The sequence below is a fragment of the Hesperophylax consimilis genome, chromosome 27 (genome assembly GCF_061612785.1).
Source record: "Hesperophylax consimilis isolate HC1 chromosome 27, BYU_Hcon_1.0, whole genome shotgun sequence".
Lineage (NCBI taxonomy): Eukaryota > Metazoa > Arthropoda > Insecta > Trichoptera > Limnephilidae > Hesperophylax > Hesperophylax consimilis.
The window spans coordinates 6,702,407-6,720,119 of NC_142862.1; the positions used below are offsets into that span (position 1 = coordinate 6,702,407).

At 32.2% G+C, this 17,713-nt stretch overlaps 1 protein-coding gene across 3 annotated transcripts in view; it reads left to right on the plus strand.

Moving 5' to 3' along the window:
- dsb (scavenger receptor class B member debris buster) overlaps positions 1 to 17,713 on the plus strand; it is a 288,594-nt gene that overhangs the window by 258,714 nt on the left and 12,167 nt on the right. For all 3 annotated transcript variants that reach the window (XM_089647775.1, XM_089647777.1, XM_089647776.1), the window contains 2 exons: positions 6,268 to 6,483; positions 13,201 to 13,334. In XM_089647775.1, coding sequence (XP_089503901.1) covers positions 6,268 to 6,483; positions 13,201 to 13,334 — 350 coding nt within the window. The remainder of the gene's footprint in view (positions 1 to 6,267; positions 6,484 to 13,200; positions 13,335 to 17,713) is intronic.

Sequence of the window (17,713 nt, forward strand, 5' to 3'; positions counted from 1 at the left end):
AATGACTTTATATCACTTTTTAAAAGTGTGTTGAATAGTCACTGTGTTGAGTTAGCTTGGAACCGGTAGGTACATAATCGCTTGTCGGAATTCTCAAAACAAACATTACCAATTTTGAAAATGATTACGCTTAAATTCAAAGCAAAAGTTATAGACCGAGTTACATACAGACAGATGGAGTCGCAACCGAAATAAGTATTTTTACTAACAATAATTCATGATCATCCTGTAGTGGACATGCATTGCGATACGGCGTGGATTTGATTTATATAAAATCTACTGTATTTTTCCTAGACTGATGAAATTTACACACTGGACTTTTAAAACAAGTGGAAGGTCACTGTCCACGTTAGATTTCTAAAAACTCTGTGTAAAGCCAGGGTAATTCCGGGGACTTTAGCTAGTAACAAATAAAACTGGATTTTTAAATGATAAATATTTTGTTGTTTTTAAATTGGCTTGTAAATACTTAAAATCAATCATAATAAAAGACATAGATATTCTAATAAAATAACTAAATTTATGTTAATTTTTTCATGTTTGCGAGTGGATAATAAAGGCTTACATTCCTAAGCAAAATTAATAATGCTGAACAAATATAAACATTAGCCGGATACAAGGAAATACACGAAAACAATTCGCACAAACGCTTTTCAATACCTACTTTTTTTTTAATTCACATAAATTGTAGAATTGTATAAACATGTGAAAATAGTATGTAAGTTTGTAGCTGATGAGTAATCCTGGATGAGGATTGGGTGAAGACTATTGGTTTTATCGATTAATGCACATCTGTCATGATGATGTATACTGTAATGCTGTCTGAAACGTTGGCTAAAGGAGGAAGTAGCGCAACACGGCATAATACCCCAAACTTAGAATAATAATGAAACGTAATATATACACACGGAAAATAAGTTTTTTTCCATTATTTCTGGCTTTCACCCTTCAAGGGTGTTCTTGGCCATCATTTAAAATTATTGAGAAATGAAAGGTGAATTTAAATATTAATTTTATTTAAATTTGCAAATTTCCAAATTATAATGAAAATTGGAGTCGAGTTCAGACTTAGAAGAGATGAGATGTTGAATGGAGGGGAGGCAATTTTAGATAAGGCTTGATAGAAGAGAGGATATTTGTTTACAGAGGGACAACCAAAAAATATGTGATCTAAAGTTCCCACTTCTAGACCACAGAATGTACAATCTGGGGAGTCAACGACGTGATTTTTAAAAAGATGGGAAGGAACGGAACAATGTCCGATCCTCATTCGAATGAGTGAAGAAATTTCTTTTTTGGAAAAATGAGGAAATTGCTGAAACCACGGTTTTGATGGAATAGTCCTTTGTATTGAGGCATAGCAGGCTCCCTTGGATTGACTAGCAATGTGCCAATACTCCGACCAAACATTGCGGGATCTATCTTTGATGATGGAAAAAATGTCAGATAGGGGAATGTGGTTTACGAGGGTAACAACAGGGTTAGACGCTCCTTGTTTTGCCAAGGCATCCGCAATATCATTACCCATGGCACCAACATGTCATATTTTTATACAAATTAAGGTAAAAATAAGTATGATAATCATGAGATATACGGACACGGGACGAGAAATGCAAAACGAATTAGAATGCCCACAAGCACCCTGAATTCCCTAATGTACCAGAACGTCCAACTTTATAAGAAAATCCTAAGTTAAATTATTGAGAATGAAAATATGATTAATTTTAATGAGGAATTAAAAAAATTAATGTTACTAAACTAACTGATTAAGTAACTAATCATCACGCCGATTCCCCGCAGGGATAGGCAAAGAGGACGGACCGCCAAACAACTCGGTCTTGGCACACACTCCTTGCCTCATCCACATTCATACATCGTCTCATACATACTTTTCTATTACTCTGACTCTTGACATGGCCCGACTCAATATCTCCCGACTCAGTATCTGATTCACTCGGTCGTGCCATGTCTTCCTTGGGCGTATCCGACTTCTGCTACAATTCACATTTGCATCATATATTCTTCGCTCATGCGCTCTACATGCCCAAACCATCTAAGCGTCTTTTTCTTGATCTTACTCTTTACGCTTACATCAGCCTTACACTCTTTGTGGATCTCCACATTTCACGCACAATCATACATAGTTTTATCACACATACGCCTCAGGGATCTCATTTCTAGTAAAAGTAAAAGTAAAGTTCTAAAAGTAATGATGAAGGCCTCAGCACGGGCAAGCCACCCAGTGAGGCCTACATTACTGGAAAACATAAATTGTAAAAAATATTGTACAAAATAAAAAATAAAATAAAAAAATGTTTTGTTTGTGGTTCAATATGTTCGTCAAGTAATGTATATATATATATTTCTATTCTATTAGCACACACGACAATGTGAGCTAGCTTAAGATCAATAAATAAATGACAAAAATACCGTGAATAACTCAAATCATATATTTAATCTCAGTACTTATTGTTTAAATTGTTTACGTAATTTTATTTTTGCCACATAAAATCGTAATAATTCAGGCCCAGTTGTGTCTCAGATATTCAAAAGTAACATTGCCATCAAATGGCCACTCAGCACCATTTTGTTTTTGACATTTGAGAAGTCCCCGTCTAAATCCGTTTCAGCTTTCTATCAAGTTGTAATAAGCTGAGAAGCTAAGCAACATGGTAGTTGTCTTCTTCTGCTGATCAATTTGTTCAAAAGCTGAAACAGGCATTTAACGGGAACTATTTACCTATCGAAAAAAACAAAATGGCACTGAATCGTTCTTTAATGACAGTGTTACATTTGAATTTTTGTAAAACAACCCAACCTTAGATTATTATTTGAAAAATATCAGGAAGATTAAACATACTTAACATTTGTTCAAGTTCGTGACATTTGGCATTAAAGCTTGGCCTGTTAGATACATCCTTTACAGAAATTTTCGCATATTCGCAAACAATGAGTTAGCAACAATATGTACTTTTGCACAAGCGTATTGTTGGCAAATATCAATAGTAAAATATATTATGCATTTTCGAGGAACAGTAAACTTATTCACAAGTGGTGATAATAATGGTTTCAATATTTCTAGGAAAAATACTTGACATTGAAGTTTATCCTAAATAGCAAATAATTTTAAAGCAGGTAAGTTTTTAGATTCTCACGGCCAAAAGCATTTTTGTTGTTTGTTTTTGGGGTGTTATGCCGTGTTGCGCTAACTCCTTCTTTAGCCGACGTTTCGGACAGTCTCGGTCTTCGGATCTACCGGATCTGCCCTGATGATGGACACTGCAACGCTGTCCGAAACGTCGACTAACGAAGGAGTTAGCGCAACACGGCATAACACCCCAAAAACAAACAACAAAAATTTTAAAGCACATTTGCATTTACCAAGAATCTATTTATATCTACAGTTTAACTGTTGAAGACTTAATACAGCGATCCCTGATTAGTAAAACCACGCACAAAAGTTATAAATAAATATATATATACTCGTGTATATATATAATATTTCGAATGTGAAGATTGGTATATTTCGAATGTGAAGATCGGATAATATTTTAATTGTGAAGATTGGTATAGTTGGAATGTGAAGATTGGATAATATTTCAAATGTGAAGATTGGTATATTTCGAATGTGAAGATTGGATAATATTTCGAATGTGAAGATTGGATAATATTTTGAATGTGAAGATTGGATAATATTTCGAATCTGAAGATTGGATTATAATGTAAGGGAAATGTTTTCTTTGCTCTTTCTCTATCTCAAAGATTGTTTCAACCTAATGGACGAACCGTTCCATTTTACAAAGGATTTTTTTCAGCTTCTCGAAGTGCAACTTAGTCATTACTTTATCGACCAATTGACTTAAAATCCGGTTGAAAGTACATTTGTTAAGATCAGAGAAGAAAACAAGAAGTGCCTTCCATACAAATTTAAATGGAAAAAATGTTGCTTTTAGCCCAATAACCCACGTCCCCAAGGCATTGCTTGTGTTCTTCTTTATTCAATGTTTAAGATCTCCCGTATTAAAAATATACTGGCTGTAATTATTAACTATGTTGTGCATTTTGTACGTTTTTTTAGAAATTATTACATCTAACTGAAACTTTCTTGCATCGATGCATGATTTGGGTACATTTATTTGACGTAATATAAATATGAAGGAAAAGTCTATTCTTGAAGCAAACCATCTATATACAAACAAACATCATCAAATGTAAACAAACATCATCCAATTGCCAATGCGAACACATCGAAAGGGTAAAACAATTAAAGTACCTAGGAGTTATTATTGATTCATACTAACAATGGACTGAACACATTACTTTTATTACCAATAAACTAAAACGAGTCTTGCACCTAATAAAATCCATTAAAAACATTTTCCCACTAACAATACTTAGATCAATATATTTTGCACTGTGTCAATCCATTGCCACTTATGGAATATTAGCTTGGGGAAGCGCTACAAACACAACAATTGACCCAATTCAAAAAGTTCAAAAGGCAATAATAGAACTCATACTGCAAGTACCATTCTACACAGACTCAACCAAAATCTTCAAAACACTAGACGTCATGTCAATAAGACAACTTTACGCCAAAACTGCTCTCCTAAACCTCATCCATAATAATCTTCACATTACAAATCAAGCACAAGCCATAATAAAAACCAGGTCCTCAACAAATAAAACACTGAACATTCCGATAACACACACCACACACGGACAAAGACACTTTCAATCCTACGCAACCAAACTTTTTAACAGTATGCCCATTACTTTGAAACAATTATTGACTACAAACACATCTACAAATTTTCTCAAAAAACATATCGTAGCCTGGATAAAAAATCAAGATATTCACTTTATTCAAAAGATTATAATTCCAAACCAAACATAACCAAAATATAATAAGTAAAATTAAATATTATACACGTTCTTCAAGAATTATTCAAAAATACATACACGCACATATAAATGTGTGTTTTCATGTTTCAATATATGTCTGTGAAAAAAAAAAATTAATAACTTTCTACTACAACACATAAATACCTGTCACACTTAATCACAAACACGTTAACACCTCAGCACAGGTTCTCCTAGTGAGGTGTTCACGTAACATACAATATCACACACACACAGTTTTACCTAAATCAACCTATGTTCTTCATTTTTTTAACCTTTTTTCTGTACTTTTTTTCTCTGTACTGCAATATAAACCACTGTAATAATTTGTAAAACGTGTATTCAAGAATAGAAATAAATAAATAAACAAAATTATGTTTTTTTGTTGTTTGTTTTTGGAGTGTTATGCCGTGTTGCGCTAACTCCTTCTTTAGCCGACGTTTCGGACAGCGTTGCAGTGTCCATCATCAGGGCAGATCCGGTAGATCCGAAGATGTGATCTACCGGATAATGTAGTTTCTATAATAGTAACGACGCCTGAATCTCTGGAATAAAATACGGAGTTGAATAAAAGTCGATATAATAAAAGTCGATATAATGTACTTTTTTAATAGTAACAATGTGGTATATAGTAGTGAATGGTGAAAGTCGAAACGCCCAAGGAAGACGAGGCACGATCAAGTGAAACAAAGACATTTTTTCAGTTCTAAAATAATATTATTTCCACCTTAAAAATAGACCCAGTTTTTTTTATTTATTATTATTAATTTTCGGGAAATCGACAGTTTACATTTATTTCAGTTTGTACATAAGTATTACATAGCCAAAATAAAAACAATTACGGATTTCCTAATTGTAACTTTACCTCTACTGAGACAGCATAGTAAGGAATAAGTAAATTCAATTTGTAAGAAAGGAATATGAAATCAAAAATTTATACAAAACAAAAGATTATAGAAAACGGAAAATTTCAAAACAAAACATTTATAGCTATGGAGAGAGGTTGTAGATATAAATCAAATCATTATAGAAATATAAACAATATAGACGTAACATTATTCACAAACCATCAGATTAATATTATTTTATGGACCTCTTGTATTTGGTAAGTTCGCAATTGAAAATATCCACCTTGGATAATACGCTATTGAAATTATTATCAGTTTCACTAGAATTCACAACTTCAAAACTTACTCCAAATATATATATATGTTCGTCATTTACTAAAAGTTTATCAGGAAACCTATTAATTCATTCGTTAAAACCTGCAATCTACTTGTGACGGCGACGCTCAGGAATTGTTTGTTTTAGGTCGAACTAAAAATATTTCATTATCATTGATTCGTTTATTTTTTTTTATTTCAGACGCTCTCCTCTCACAGTCATTACCTGGGCTACCTTGTGCAAGTGGGAATATCCTTGGCCCTGACAGCGACGCGGATGCATACGCCCATAGAGCCCTTCGTCCACGTCACGGCGGATGAACTGGTCTTCGGCTACGACGATCCGCTGGTCTCCCTGGCGCACAAGTTCTACCCAAGGCACAAGAGACCAATGAGCAAGATGGGACTACTTATTGCCGTGAGAATACTAACCGAAGAACCTAACCTAACCTATTTAAGTTTTATATTTGTACTATCGTGTAGAATCACCACTCGAAGTAAGCGCGCTTTACTCCCGGACACCCTGTATCCAAAGTTAATATTTTTCTGTGAACAACTTATGGTGAAAACAAGTTTTACTGTGTTTTACCCCCATTCAATTATAATAATGAAAACTTGTTGAATGTTGTCGTCATTCAAATAAAATGTTAATTTTATTGTGAACAGTTCTTTTCACAAAAATTTGTTAGCTTCCTCATTAAAAATTTAAATCGCTTTAGAAAATTTGCGTTTCTTTCATATTTTTCCTTATTTTTAGACCTGAGTATAAAAAATATGTTGAAATCATCAGCCACATATATTGTAATTTTATAACATAAAATTGTTATTTTTATCTCCTTAAATAATACAAGACACAAAATTATGGAAATCAATGGTTAGCTTTGTGGGATCTTAATCATTTCCAGATATCAATAAATTTATTGGTAAACACGTATTTACAGCCGAATGTACTGATACTATTGATATGTTTTTTTTACTATAAATAGGTTTGTCATGTCGTAGGGGTGTGGAAGGTGGGTGTACTAGAGTGTAAAAAAAATGGCATTATTGATCTTATTGTTACCGAAAAAGCTTTTTTATATTTTTTTTAGAAAATCCGGTTTTTATATGAAGATTTTCAGGAAACTATCGAGTAGGTACATTAACACTATATTTGAGAACGCTGCGAAATAGAAATTTCATGAAAATCTACATACAAAGAACCGAAAGGGAAAAAAAATAATGTCACGAGCCGCCACTGGGTGTATCCCCATCTCTAAGAGAATAAATAAGGTTTAGGTATTTACGATAACAGTGTTGCCGATAGAAATGACATCCTTGAGGTGTGCGTAACCGTGTATTAAGCTTTATATGAATAGAATCAGAATTTAATTACGACATTGTAAACAAGGTAGAGAAATAGACAGATGCTTCACAAATATCAGATGCTTCACATGTATAGGTTAATGTATGACTCACTGGATTGATGAAGTCCGGTACACCCCAGGAAGCTAAATTCAATGACATAATATTTACAAAGTAGGAATTAAAGAAGAGTAATAATAATATAAAGTGAATTAGCAAGAGCTATGTTGCGTTCCGTGATATCTGCCCTCACCTGCGGGGAAATGGCGTGTTAGTAATAATAGCCAAGACTCAATAAAATATATTTTTCTCAATAATTGCTCAAATTAACATAATATTATATTTATAATCTGATCGTGTAATCTCGACCCAGCGTCATCAACATGACATAAAAATGCTATAAAATGATGGGCGGAAGGAATGTTTTTGTTTGTAATTTCCTGAAGATATGTCCGTCCGCTATCGCGAGGCAAATCTATTCATTAGCACTCCGGACCTTTTGTGTTTTAGATCCGTATACAAGTAATTAGGATCAAACATTCCATGGCAATTTACCGTCTGCAAATCGACTCAACACGAACACATCTCGTAATTATAAGTATTTTAATGACGCTTCTGTCGACAGCTACGAAGCCATTTTAGTTTAAAACTATTCAGACTTGCAAAAATGGAAGTTATTAAATGTCAAATATTTACAGACTTTTTCAAAGAGAAAGCTACGTATTTTAGTTAAAAACTTGTCAGACTTCGTCAAAATGTGAGTCAGTTTAGTTCAAAAAATTCCAGGCTCCGTCAAAATGCAAACAATTTTTCTATAAAAACTTTTCAGGCTTCGTCAAAATCTGATTAGCTATTTAATAAAGAGTTAACTCTGAGAACACATTTTAAATGATTAGATATGTCACTTAAAACATGCCTACCGACACTAGCCAAAAACATTTATTTCCCTAAATGTAGACAGCAAAAGCTGTATCGCGAAATAATTATAGGACTTAAAATCACTTACAGCATTTAAAAAAATGCAAATAAACATTGTTGGACACTGCCGTAGTCATTCTTGTAAAAACGTCAATCGTGCGTAGTCCATGTTGATTCGTTGTTACAGTATAATGAATTACATCGAAATTATTGTTTCATTATTTGCAGATTACATTTATTGAATAAAGGGTAGTGGTGAGAGAAGTGAGATACATATAATATGATATTGAAATTATTTGAACACCATGTCAAAAATATACAAGTTTTCCCCTGCGTAAGTACGCAGTGAATATTGAAATTTTATAAATTTTAAAAATTTTGAACAAACCAAGTGGTTTGTTCAAAAAATGTAGTGCATGTAAGAAAACTTGCGCGTTGGTTTTTGTTAGAGCCCCGCGATTTCTGTGCCAAGTTTTGTAATTTTGGTTGGTCTTTGCCCTCATATAAGAAAATAATTTTTTATATGAAGACAAATTTTGCATAGTTTTTTAAAACAGGGTGAGCTTTTTAACATTGACACTTTTCTTCCAAACAACAATTGGATTTTTCGGATCATGAGTCTTTGAGATACTGAGATATGATTCCGTTTATTTTGTGTAAGTGTTTATTTATAATAATAATTAAAATAAGATAACTTTGTTTGAATACCAATATATTATATATATTTCTAACCAACCGGATTATATATATATTTCTAACCATCAGGGTTTATAAAAACATATTGTTTTTATTTAGTTAAAAAAATACATTTTTATATCTAGTATAAACCTTTTAACAACTTATTTCTATGACATTAAGAACACTTTACAATACGTATAAAACTTATTCCTTAAAGTATTTTTAGCTTCTTTATCATCTGTCGGTAATTCATTAAAAATCTTTAATCCTTTAAAATAGATATTATTTTGGGTTCCCGACAAATTTGTTTTTGGCAGTCTAAAATCTTCAAAGTTTCTCGGGGGTAGGCCTAAATTGTGAAATTAAAATTTAAATAACATGTATTTCGGGAGCATATTATTTTTTAGCTTAAATATAAATATTAGGGTATTATAAATTATTCGCTGTCTCACACTTAACATTTCTAGTTTTTTCTGCATAATAATTATCTTAGAATGCCTACTACAATTCAATACTGCTCGCATACCTCTCCTTTGAATTATTTGCATTTTCTTTATCTGTGTTTGGTTGCACAAGAAAAGGACACTAGAGCAGTTATTTAAATGAGATGCTACTATACTATTATAAACTAATTTACTCGTATTTACATCTAATTTCTTCCTCATTCTTAATTCAAAGTTAGAGTTAAATTTGAGTCGACTTTATGAATGTCGAAAATCGTGTATTTACTTTGCGCATGCGCTGTTCTCGAATGTCGGATTGGTAATGGAACAAATTTTCACAATTTTTTTCCCAAAAAAAAGGGCCTAAGAATTGTTGCTTTGTTTATTTTCAGTCAAGTTATTGAAGTTTGAAATTACCCCCACAGAAACTGTCGCTCATTTGGGCTTGATTTCCTTCCCACACCATGACATCGATTTGTCACCAAGACATTTTAACGTCAAAAAAAGACAATTTGAATGTAGGTACAAACATTAACAATAATTCTGATCTAATAACGCTAATTCTTTTTTTCCAGAATTTTGGGTGATAACCAAAAACCTCATTTATCAATTTTTTAAATTTATTTGAAAGCCTTTTCTGAGATTCTTTCATTAGCTTTTGTCGGCATTTTCACACCGTTTGCTTTTGTATCAAATATTTTTTTCTTTCTTGAAATTAAATAATGAATGTTTACTATTCAATGCTTGGACAAATTAAATATTCTTTTGTGATTTCAAGACAAATTGTGCGTCTAAATATTTGACGACAGTTGTCATTTCTGACACATTTATTTGGAAATTTTGAATAATGAGCAAATGCCAAATTTAATGATATTGACAATATCTCCGAAAAATTGTCAACATTTGAAATGACTTAAAGATTTTTCGCCTTATATTGATGTGAAAAATCCTTTTAAGTGTAGCTATATAAAGACGATGAAAACGTTTTAATATGTTTTTTTTAAATTACACAAACTAGGCAAATGTCTGTATCACGTTGGTAAAAAAAAACAAATAAGATACTTAAAACATACTCAATTTTTTTTCTACGCTGCTCATCTCACTAGGGAATTCCTGTGTCGAGATGGGCAACTTAATATTTTTTTTATTTCTTTATTTAATATTAAATTTACAATTACATGTTATTACATCACATTAAGGTTTTTTTTCTTTTTAATACATTACAGTACATCGTGATACACATTTTTTTAGAGCAAATGCTCGTGTTAAAAAGGCGGAGAAACGCATGAAAATAATAATTTAACATATTTTTTCAGAGAGTGTAAAGATCATGAAATGAATTTTTATTTTTTAATACAACAAAATAAAAAAATTAAATATTACAAAATTATATCAAATAGAAAAGAGAAAAGGATGTAAAAGAAGGAAAGAGATAGGAATAAGAAATAAGAGAAAAGGATTTCAATATAATAATAATTGAGAGATTATATTGTATTTTTAAGTATAAACGATTTTAATATGCCATTGATAAAGTGTTTTTATAGAGCTTTTGAATTTTTATAATTCGTTTCCAATCTTATATTTAATCAAATAAGTCAAGTACATAATACAAACATAGATGGATTATATCGAATATGGGGTTTCTAAGGTGATTTAAATCAACATACTTAAATTTAAATCAACACTAAAAACATTTATTTTAAACAAATGTCACTACGCCTTAAATGAATACCGTACATAAATTAAATACCTACCTCTGTTTTTTTATTATTTTTTATTTACATACATTTGTTAACATGTAATTGTTATGTAATGTAATGTGTAGTTTGTTGGGTTAGCTGGAAAAAATAGGATGTAACCTATAAGCACCCTCTGTACTCTTTTTGTGCAATAAGTGTTTTTTTTTTAATTTTTGAATTTTGAGTTTTGAATTTACGACAAAGGCTACGGTATGGGTAATCCAAAATCACCACCATCAGCTTGTGTGGAATATTTGACCATTTTCTTGAATAGATTTAACGAGCCTATAGTTTTTTATATTTTTACTAAGAATATTATAAAGCAACAGAGCTTTGTAAAAAAAACTCATTTGTTCAAAGGATGTTCTGGTATTCACGGGCTGATACATCAAATAAGAACCCAATCTTGTGTTGCGCACTTGTTGTGGTCTTTTGGTATGTGTTGTTGAATAATTTACAGAAATCCTGTGTTATGTACAACTACCTTATTGACATAATTTTACTTGCACTATATAATAACTTATACATTAGTTTTTGTGCAACATTTAAAAGCTCTATGGTATGATATAATACAATACAATATAATACAATATAATATAATGATATACATATTATGTAGTAAAACTAATATACGGTGCCTCGTGGTTTCTAAGCAGAGATACTTTATTCTAGTCATAATTATCAATCAATAGCCGTTATTCATTAGAATGTAGATTTAGTGTTATTTTAGATTATGTTTTCCAATAATAATAATCTGTTTATTGGTAATAATGTTATGTTTATTTATAATTAGAAATAATATATTACTTTTATGGATATATTTACATTGTAATTAACCATGTACATGTACATCCTATTGAAAAACTGCTTAATTGTAGTTTAATGGGATGATACTTTGAGGAACAATTAATAAGATAGGCATCTTAGACTGTAATTTTTGTCATTTATATTGTTTTTTTTATTATATAGGATTTTCCAATAAGAGGTGTTATTTTGAATATCCCGCTATTTCGGTAGATGTTACTTTTGAAGCTGTCATTTTTTGACCTTTGACAAGTAGAAACTACGTCATTAATAAAAATGGAACGATACACGCTTCAACAACGTATTGAAATTATTAAAATTCACTTGATGGAATCAAATTCAAATCATCTTGAGTGATGAGGCCCATTTCTACCTCGGTGGCTTCGTCAACAAGCAAAATTGTCGCATCTGGGGCTCGGAAAACCCAAAAGTTATTGTTGGAAAGCCTCTATATCTTCAACGTGTGACTGTTTGGTGCGGTTTATGGTCCGGCGGAGGCATTGGACTTTACTTTTTCGAAAATGAGGCTGGAGCAACAGTTACGGTGAATGGATTGCACTATCGAGGGATGATTAATGATTTTTTATGGCCGGAATTAGATGGTTATTGATCTGGACAACGTTTACTTTCAACAAGACGGCGCTACGTGCCACACAAGCAACGAAACCATTGATCTTTTACGATCGAATATCAAAATAACACCTCTTATTGGAAAACCCTGTATATATGTATATGGAAAACCCTGTATAATCGACCGGTCAGTGACTGATTTAGCATCGTTTCTAGCTCCCAACCAGTTCAATTCATTAGCTGGCCTTCATTACAAAAAAAATCTGCTTACTTTATACAGGGTGTCCGGGGTAAAGGGCTCTAACTTCGGGAGGTGATTCTACATAATGGTAGAATTAAAATAGAAAAATAACTTTTTTGGAATTTCAAATATTTTTCTACAGAAGAATATTTATTTTCTTATACAAAAAAATTATCTCTCTAAATAATTTCATAAAAACTACCTTAAAACATTAGAATTTTGAAAACGGTAATTTTTCTTTTTTACCTCTAAAATCATATAGAATCATCCCCAGAAGTTAGCACACTTTACCCCCGTATACCCTGCACACTGTATAGTGGTAATAAGGGATCAAGTATTGTCAGATTATTCGTAACCCGGTATAAAATGTAATTACTAATTGAATGTTTTCCTTTCAGAGGAACGGAACCCTGAGCGAGGTGTCAACTATATACACTGGTCACGCGGGGATGGAAACCTTTGGATACCTGGACAAGCTGAATGGGTTAGACCACCTGCCTTACTGGCGAGGCGAGCCATGCACAAATATAAGGTATGTTCAATTACTTACATCTTTTTCGCATGGTGGGGAGTGAAAGTGGAACATCCAGGTCTGTGAACCAGTGTAGGCCTCAGGCGTCGTATTGTGAAACTCATCATTTCTGTCGTGGAATGGATGGAGCGGGCATTCGTTGACTGTTGACATTCGGTGGCACCACATTCACAAATCTATATAATTGCGTGGATCACATGGGAGTAACGGGTGTGAGAGCACCTTACTATGGCCCAGTATATCGTTTGATTTAAAGCTAGTCTTGGCTACAATCTTAAGCTTTGCGTGGCTTGGAATATAATCCGTGTGTAGGTCGGAAGTCTAGATATTAGTAACATCACACGTGTTATCTTTGATTTGAATAGATGAAAGTGCTCGATTTTTCTACGTAAAACCTAATTACTGTCTACGTGAGTGGTATATCTGTGCTCTATACTATTATATCGGGGATTATTAAAATTAAAAGACTGTTGACTCAGACCTGTGACGTTTATTGACACTGCGCACACTCGTTATAATCTCCCACGTGACGCATCAGGACTGCCAACATGGCCATACATAACATCCTTTCCTCCTTTATTTTTTTTTTATTTTCAAACAATTTACAATACCAAATAAAACTTAAACATAATCACTATGACTTAATCTGACAGGAGGTTTCACCAATCTGCCAGCCCTAGTTACTACATCAGTTTTCCCACTAGTGCTGGGTAAAGGCTCACTATCATTTCTATTTTCTTGACTTCCCAAGTCATACCATTTATCGGGATTTTCATAATTTGATTTTAACTTTATGCAACTTTTTTTCATTTGGTTAACATGGACCTTTTTTACCTCTCCTCCGATTAAAAGAATTAAATACACCCATGAACTTAATTTTAACTTAATAGTTCCCTGAACCCATTTCATAGGACCTTTCAAATGTCTTAAGTATACCAATACATTATCATTTTCCTCATACTCTGTCAATGCATTTTTACTTGATTGCTTACTTTTATTTACATTATTTTCTTCTGTCAAAACATGAAGAGGTGTACGTGGCTCATACGAAAATATTTTAGCCATAGGAGACAAACCCGTGACAGAAGTAGGGGTGGAACGATAAGTATACAAACAATCTATTAGACGTTGAGCTGGTGACAAAAATTTAGAATTTTTTGAAAACATAAATTTAATTAAAATCTTTTTGAATGTTTGAACAGATCGTTCTGCTAATCCATTTGACTCGGGATTATATGGTGGAGAAAATAATAATTTAATAGATTTTTCTTTACAAAAAATAAAAAATTCTTTACATGAAAATGGAGGACCGTTATCACAAACAATAGTTTTCGGAAACGCAAATCTGGAAAAAACTTCACTTAATTTTGATAACAAATCCGAATATTTAGTATTTTTCATATAAAAACATTCTATCCACTTTGAATATGAATCACAAACTAACAAGTATTTGGAACCTTTTAAGTCAAAAAAATCCAAATGGACTCTTTCCCATGAACTTTCAGCAATCGGCCAATTATGACGCAAATTTTTGTTAGCTTTTTGTACCGACTGACACATTTCACATCTAGAAATAATATCTTCAATATCTTGATTCATACCTAACCACCAAACATAAGAACGAGCAAGAATTTTTGATCTGACTATACCAGGATGACCATAATGTATTAAATTTAAGACTTTAGACTTAAGAGATTCTGGTATTACAATTCTGTCACCAAATAAAAGACATTTTCCCTTGACCGACAGTAAATTTCTGAACTTGAAATATTTTTTAATTTCTGGACTTGACAAGTTTTCAATCCAACCGATTGAAACATACTTAATGACTTTAGATAACATTTCATCTTTTTCAGAATGACTTTCAACTTCTGAAAATGGAATTAAGGGTGTTGACATGTATACAAAATTACATTCCTCTACATTAAATTGTTGTTCACTTGGCAAACGTGACATCACATCAGCTTGAGGAATTTTCAGTCCATTTTTAAAAACTAATTTATAATTGTACACGGACAATATTATAGACCATCTTATGAGACGTGATGCAGCTAAAACGGGGACTTTTTTATCTTCGGCAAATAAAGACAACAATGGAGCATGATCAGTATATATAGTAAAATGACGACCAATTAAATATTTATGAAATTTCTTGATTCCAAAAATAACAGCAAGGGCTTCCTTGTGCAATTGGCTATAATTTCTTTGAGCTGAATTTAACGTTGCAGACTCAAAAGCTATAGGAAATTCTTGATTCTTTACGACATGACTTAAGACACATCCGACACCGTATGCACTGGAGTCGACTGTAAGACACAATGGTTTTGACGGATCAAATAAAACTAACATAGTTTTATCTGACAAGAGAGACTTACTATTTATAAATGCTTTTTCGCATTCATCAGACCAACACCATTCTACATTCTTTCTTAATAAATTATGGAGTGGTTCTAGTACAGTAGGACACATAGGAATAAAATTCCTATAAAAATTCAACATTGACAAATACGATTTTAGTTGAGTAACATTTTCTGGACACCCAGTAGACTTAATTTTCTCAACTTTCGACAAAGACGGACTTTTGCCTTGACCTGACAAAGTAAAACCTAAAAATTCAAAAGAAGATACAAAAAATTCACTTTTCGACACATTAATTTTTATATTAAACTCATTTAACTTTGACAAAACTTTTTCTAAAGTATTACAACACTCCGTTTCATCTTTACCACCTACACAAATATCATCAATGTATGCAGCACAGTTTTTTATGCCTCCCAAGACTGTATCAATGACCATTTGAAATGTGGCAGGAGCCGATGACAACCCAAAAGGTAAACGATTGTAAACATATAAACCATTACATGTATTAATTGTAAGTAATTCTTTACTAGAATCTGACACAGACAACTGTAAATATGCATTTGTTAAGTCTAATTTACAAAATACTTGACAACCTGAAAATTTATTAAAAATATCCTCTGGACGTGGAATAGGATATTGATCAATTCTCAATTGTGGATTGACTGTAGATTTTAAATCTGCACATAAACGTATTTTTCCATTTTGTTTTGGTACACAAACTATTGGAGAAGACCAAGTACTATATTTAACTTTAGAAATTATGCCTTCGCTTTCAAGACGATCTAACTCTTGGCATACTTCTGCACGCAGTGCATAAGGGACCTCATATGCTTTGTGGAAAACAGGAGTTGAATTATTTTTTAAACTTAAATTTACCGAAAACTCTTTAATTGGTATGTCGTTATTCGTTTTAGAAAAAGAATTTAAATATTTTTGTGACAATTTTTCGACAATGTTTGATTTATTTTTTCCACTGACAGACACTGAATTTACAGTATTATAATTACCAATATTTGACATAAAAGAATTTATAAATGTATTTTCCCAAGACGGATTCAAAACATTTATCCAATTCCTACCAAGAATAGCTTCAGACGATAGATTTTTAATAACTAATACTGGTAAATCCACGACCAATTTAGAATCATCTTTTACACTTACTTTTGCAATAAAAAATCCAAAACAATATAAATTTTGACTATTTGCTGTAAACAAATTACCATAGAACTGACTTAATTTACAAGTTTTGAAAAATTTTATGTACATTTTGTGACTTATCAAGGTCGATGAACTCCCTGTGTCAATCATGAAGGACATTTTCCTACCGTTTACAAACAAATCAATATTAGCTGTTTCAGACACGGACATATTTAAAACATTTATATTACCCACACATTTTACATGATTAATAACAATTGATTTTACACTAGAACAAAATTTTGACGTATGACCGTATGTATTACACTTGTAACATTTCCAATTCCTTGACGGACATGACTCTGGTTGATGACTGATAAAACACCTCTCGCATCTTTTTCTGGGATTTCCACGTGATGGAGATGAAAGACGACTTGATGACATTGAACTCCTTTGACCTTGTTGCGGACTAGTACTCCTTTGACGTGACGTTTTCGGCTTTACTTCGAAAACTCCCGATGAAAGATCTTCTTTGTGTAATATTTCTGCAGAACAACTTACTGTCTCCATATTCTTGACAATTTTTTTTGCTTTTTCGAAACTCAGCGATTCATCTTCAGACAGTAATCTTATAGTCATGGCTTCATTTTTCACACCGCACACCAATTTATCCCTCAAGGCTTCATCCAGAAATGCCTCAAAATTACATGATATTGACAGACTTTTTATTTCTGAAATGTAATCATCAATTCCCTCGTTTGACTGGTGCTGACGATTATAAAATTTATATCTTTGGGCGATCGTACATTTTTTTTCTTCAAATTTATTTTGAAGTGTTGTTACAATCTCGTTATAAGTTAACTCTTCAATATTTTTCGGAT